Source organism: Erigeron canadensis, chromosome 5, assembly GCF_010389155.1.
Source record: "Erigeron canadensis isolate Cc75 chromosome 5, C_canadensis_v1, whole genome shotgun sequence".
NCBI classification, from domain to species: domain Eukaryota; kingdom Viridiplantae; phylum Streptophyta; class Magnoliopsida; order Asterales; family Asteraceae; genus Erigeron; species Erigeron canadensis.
In genome coordinates this window covers 38,102,470-38,108,783 of record NC_057765.1, presented here as the reverse complement: position 1 = coordinate 38,108,783, position 6,314 = coordinate 38,102,470, and the positions used below count along the sequence as shown (strand labels likewise).

General features: G+C 33.1%; 1 protein-coding gene across 1 annotated transcript; it reads left to right on the top strand.

Moving 5' to 3' along the window:
- The first annotated feature begins 2,114 nt into the window (after positions 1 to 2,114).
- On the top strand, positions 2,115 to 3,293 carry LOC122601744 (F-box/LRR-repeat protein At3g26922-like). Its single transcript, XM_043774483.1, has one exon. The coding sequence runs from the start codon at positions 2,115 to 2,117 to the stop codon at positions 3,291 to 3,293; it is 1,179 nt and encodes a 392-aa protein (XP_043630418.1).
- The last annotated feature ends 3,021 nt before the right edge of the window (positions 3,294 to 6,314 follow it).

Below are 6,314 nucleotides of genomic sequence, written 5' to 3'. Positions count from 1 at the left end.
TTTAAGGTATTTTGTTCGTATTTGTTTATTATTTGATATTTGTTATGTTATTGTTAATTTCTTTTAATTTAGTTTGTTGTCAATTATAATTTGATTATGACTTCTTCTTTTACTACAAAAGAGATTATTATTTAAAATTTGTTTTGTTCATGTCTTGTTATTTTTTTACTTGTTTTGTTATTTATTATTTTGATATTTTTCTTTTATATATTTTTCATCAACTAATATATAACACAAATAAATATACTTACAGTCAAAATTGAAAGAAAAAGACTTAACCAGTCAAAATAGAAAAATTAAAATAGAATGGATAAAATATTATTATAAAAATAATTATAAACATTAATGTGAAAAACACATTATGACATAAGTCGTAAAAAAGGAAATTAAAAAAAAAAACTCCGTAGTAAACTTAAACGCCTTACCAAAAGCAAAAGTAAGGTGAGAAGGATTTTCTTGAAAAGTGTTTACTCGAATCGTCATTTAATATTTACCAAGAATATGTTGGGCTTTGAAAAAAGAGATATTGTAAATGTTAACTAAATTGGGCCAATTAAGGGATAAAGATATCACGCAGAAGAGATAATAATGGAACCTACTAAAAAAAATACTCGTAGTATTTTGTAAACCTCTTAAAAAAACAAAAAACAGACGGCCTTTAATTTGAGTACCATGTCATATTCATCTCAACCGCCTCTAGTAAATTCTTATAAATATTTAATATCTAAAAAAAACTTTCACCAAAAGTCTGTATATAATAGTAATACCATACAATCTGACTGTTCAAAAGAAAAAAATTCAAACAAAAAAAAGAAACAAAAATAGAAGACGTGGAGGGAGGGATCGTCTGGTAAATTGAATAAATATAAATTGAATTCGGGTAATGGTGTTTGGGCTGGTGGCCTGGTGCTCGCTTGCCTTCTCTGTATAAATAAAGCAAAACCACCCCGAATTTGAAGGGAAAGAAAAATACTACGCATGAGTAACAATTTTGGAATCGTAGGAAGTTTGGTTTTTTGTACATCAGGTCCCTCCCTCCTTCCCTCTTTAACTTTGCATTAATTAATATCAATATTATATCTAATGTAATATTATTATGCTTATGATGAAATCGCCGTTTAGGGTATGGACCTAGGCTGGCATCTCTTAATAATATATGATATAATTTGATTTGATTATATTCTTCTTCTTATCTATATTATACAAGAGATAGTGCATGCGCATTGCGACGGTAAGACGGTAGAGTGGTAGGTAATAGGAGGTGATAAGGCATAGAGTGTGATAGCCAAATGTCTTAGCCGTACGCCATCGGATTTAAAAATTCGTTGAAAGTATATCTAATGACATCTCTAATGAAAGAGCACGAAATTTTAAGAACACCCATACAATTTTTATAATTTACCGACATACGGTTTTTGAGATAAAAGATTTTGAATGAATTAGATGAATAAAATGATTTATGGAAGAGAGAGAAAAAAATGAGTGATTGAGACTTGAGGAGAGAGAAAAAAATAAGTGGTTTAGATTTAAGGGTATATTAGGTATATTAGGTAAAGATGTTTAAATTAGTGAATTAAGAAGAAGGGTAATTTAGGTAGTTTAATTCATCTTTTCTTTAAAAAAATGGTGGAAATGCTTTATAATGTATTATAGAATTATAGATAGAAGGGTATAGAAACTCGAGACAAATTCATCATGGAAAAAGTGAATATAACCTAAGCTTAAGTATAAATGATTAGACCCTATGTATTTTATGAATTAATAAAGATAGTTTATGTTAGGTGTGAGCCTTATATTCCCATCTCTGTATATATTATATATATAGCAAAATAATTTTTGAATGGTAGAGGTTATGCATTATATCTTTGCAAGATCGGGGTCTTTTTCTATCTTAGATAAAACATGAAAGCAACTTTTTTTACCAGGATTCTACATGTAGAGTTGTAGAATGTTGTCTACAACTCTACAACTCAACCATAAGCTAGTGAAAGCATTGTACTTAGTTACTAGTATATATTTACTTGCTATTTGCTAATGTAAATACGAGTAGTTTTTATCAATGCAGCTATATCATCTGGCAATATTGAAAGAGGAGTTAAGGTATCCCCATTAATATGAAGATACAATCAAGTAGCCTTGTTCCAGTTTTAGTGGAGAAAACAGATAGTATAAGCAGCGGCGCTGGCAAAGCAAAACTACAAGATCTTCCGGAGGAGTTGATCCAACATATACAATCATTGTTGCCGCCACCAGATGCCGCCCGCACATGCCTCTTGTCCCGATCATGGGCACACGCTTGGTCTACCTTCCCTATCCTCACGTTTCTTAAATCCTTTGTTTGGGATCATAAAAAAGAAGAAAGACAATACTACAATCAAATCGACCGTACTCTGCTAAGGTATCACCAGCATAACATACCCATCCAAAGTTTTTCTCTTCGATACGGCGTTTCAAACGACAAGTTGGCTGTTCTTGCTAAAAAGTGGATTCACCTGCTGTTTGTATCTCCCAACACTCGTCTCAAAGAGCTTTCCCTTGTAATAACCCTTGGGATTGATTCGTTTACATTGCCAGATGAGATATTATATGGTCAACACTTGAATAAGTTAAGTGTAACAAGTTGTGTAAGGTCCCTTAGGATCTGTGATATTAATAGCAATAGTGCAGCGTTGTTGATCAGATGTGTGTCTCTTCGTGTGCTGGACTTGACGCGTGTCAACATTAGTAAACAGCTACTTAATAACTTATTGTCCACTTGTTGCTTGCTTGAGAAAATTAAGCTTGTTTCTTGTAACGGCTTCAAGACCATCAAGTTTAAAGATCCTCCTTGTTTTCTTCGGGAATTGGAAATAGTTTCAGGAAAAGAGGACGTTTTTTTGGAAGTCGATGATGCCCCCCGTCTTCAGTCGTTTCATTATTACAGCTCAGGATCCTCATCATGGAGTAAGCCTCTGCCCTTCAACTTGGATGCACTACGAGGATGCGTGACACACTTATACGTAGCTGGTGTATTTATGGACAAGTCTTTTTTCAACACTATCAACTTGAAGTTCCCTTTTCTCGAGAGTATGACCATTGGAATTAAGTTTCCGGGTAAGGAGAGTTTCATTATCACAAGCGCTTCAATGAAGACGTTGACCATACATGTGTGGGTGGAAAGGTCGATGGACATACAAGTTTATGCTCCAAAATTACTTGCTCTCGATTTTATAGGTTGGAGGGTACCTCGTAATAAGCTTAGTATCTCGTATCCCATCACTCCTCCTGGTCAAGTGAAGCTTACAGTAAAGTGAAAGATCGATGTTCCACTTTATAAAGTTATATGGCTCGGGAAACTGGCTGATGCTCATCTTTGGTTCCATGTACTGATTAGTTAGTGTAAGCTTATCGTTTGTTCATCGTTTTATTTATTTTTTTTGAAAAGTAAACTTGCAACAGTTACACAGTTGCGTACGATATTTAGATTATATTGAACGTACACCAATCTTGCCAACTTAATTCCCTATGTTATGATTAGTTTATTCTTCTACTGATGAAGATTTTTTTGTCAATGTCAACGATAACCGTGTAGACACTCTTTTCCTTACCCGTCACAGGTAGAAACTGATGAAGAGAATACAATATTGCTTGCTTTTTACATAAATATTGATAACCCCCGATCAATTAAAACTTTTAATTAAACCCACTCCAGATATTTTTAAGTCCTTATTTCCTTTGGCGGTGCTTAATTGTGTTGCTTATTACTAAAGCTTTATCTTTTATCAAGCTCCTTTATGTGTTTCCATATGCATTTTTTGGTACAGTAATTAGTTTAAACTACATTTTTGGAGCTTATTCAGGATGCCAAAAGCATATAAACCCAAAAATAAGCTCCCCCAAATGCCCTCGAGTGTTTGGATACGCTAATCAACTTGTCGTATTATGGGAATAAAAGTTATGCTTTTTGGAGAACACCTTAAGAGGTGCTCATTTCAAACGCAATAAGAAATTTTGAAATTGAAATCACAAAATCCCAATTGAAATTTAGTAATCGGGGCCGGTGAAATATTGATTCGTCTTTAGATCAATGTCAAGGTTTAACATCATGTCAATGACTGTATGGCAGCATCCCCAAGTCCAAGAGAGTTCAGTACAGTTGACTTGCTGTGTTGTGTTTGTAGGTTGGACCTTCTATGTTCTTTAGTTGAAAACAATTTGAAGCATTTGATGTAGAACTGGTTGTTAAGGAGAACCATAGCTTTTTACTCGGGTGTTGTTTTCATGTTCCTACTATCGACTTAATACTCGCATTAGCAAACCCCCAGGTCAACCCTTAATCCTTCCTTTAGCCTGTGTTCTAGAGTTTTTTTTATAAAGGAAAGAGAAAGAAAAGAAGAGAGATGAATGGAAGAGAAGAAATGAACTTTCGTTCTTTCCAAATCATCCCAAGTGGGAGGAAAATATTCTTAACAAAATTTATTGAATTCTCCTCCTAATTCTTTTCCTTTCTTTTCTCTTCTCTCAATTAAAACTCAAGAACACAAACTTTTTTAAAATCCTTCCCAATCTTTTCTTTTCCCTTTAGAAAAAAACTCAAGAACATAGTAACTTCTGTTATTTTATATTTTACACATCTTTGAAATTTTCAATTTCATATTTGTATGTTTGATTCAGTTGGTCTATCTTTTACAAACTGGTATTTTTTCAACTTATTTCATCAACTTCCTATGACAGGTCACAGTACATGCACCTTTCTTGTGAGAGGTTTGCCTGATGAATGTTCTGTGATTTTTCGTATTGTTATGAGCTTCTTTCTGGGTTGGTTAGTATTGGAGTTAACTCGTATCCGCTTTTTTGTTAAATGCTTTTAACTGTGTAACCAAACAAAAATAAGGCCAAGAAACACAATGCTATTTCTACATCCCTTCAGTTTTGATGTTCCTTCCACCGCAACCAATTCAGATAGAAACAGAACCCAAGTTGAAAGCGCTAGATGACTTTTAAATGAATCATACCCGATTGACTCATTCCATCTTGGCTAAATATCTACGTTTCTAACGTCTATCCTAATTTACTGGAGAGTTTATTTCACTCCAATTGCTTATGAGTTATGAATGGTAGAATGGGTTGCCCTGTATCTCAGCTGTGTCAAATGGGTTACAATTAAATACTTTAGCTAAAAGGAGAAGGAATCAAACGTGCCAAATAGGTTATAATTCGTCTACTTTTACAATCTTCTAAATCGTTATCATTCGAAGATTTAGATTATCATTATATATACGAGAGTTAGGTACCCAGGCGTTACTGCGATGATAGAGGTGATGGCGAGGTGGTGATGTAATGGCGGTGATCTACCTAACGAGCTCGGTCTTTGGATTTAAAAATTCGTTGAAAGTATATCGAATAACCTCTTTAATGAAAGAGCATGAAATTTTAAGAACACCTATATAATTCTTATAATTTATCGATGTACAGTTTTTGAGATAAAATATTTTGAATGAATTAGAAGAATAAAATGATTTATGCAAGATAGAGAAAAAAAAATGATAGGGAAATGATTAATCTTCCTAACAAATTAGCTTAAATATCCTCCTAACTATTAAATTATGACATGTGGAAAAATCAGGGGGCAAGATTAGAAAAGAGAATTAGTGGATACCACATGTCACCTTCTTAGAGTGTCAGGAAGATTTTTAGGCTATTTTGTTAGGAGAATTATACATATTTCTTTGGAGAAACAAATGCTGAAACTTAAAATTTAGACCGTGGCTATTTGTTTTATCTATATCTATATCTATACTATATTAATAAACAAACTACCCTCCTCTATTTTCAATTCTCAACCTTTAAAATAATCAAAATACCCTTAATTTTCAAAACATTCGTAACTCACACAATAAATCTACCCAATATATCCCTAAAATATTTTACACCCATATTTATCCAAACTATCTATCTCCTTTATTAATAATTTAAATGTTTATACCTAACATCTCTATAATATTCTTAATAAAGTTATTTACAAAAGATATATCTCTTAACCATAAAATAACTACACTACCATTTACGTCAATCACTTTTAGATTAATAACCACATCGTTGCCGCCACTAGCATCACCCGTTGCCGCCGTCGAATTGCGCGGGTACCCATCTCGCCTTATCTATATAAACAAACTACCCCCTAAAATTTAACACTCTACCTTTAAAATCTCTAATTTACCTTTTAATCTATACTACCATCAAACAATTTATCACTAGAATTCCAAAAATACCCTTAAAAAAACCTTACGTGTGGCTCTTCTTAGTTGCTCACATAGTATACCAAAAAATACACA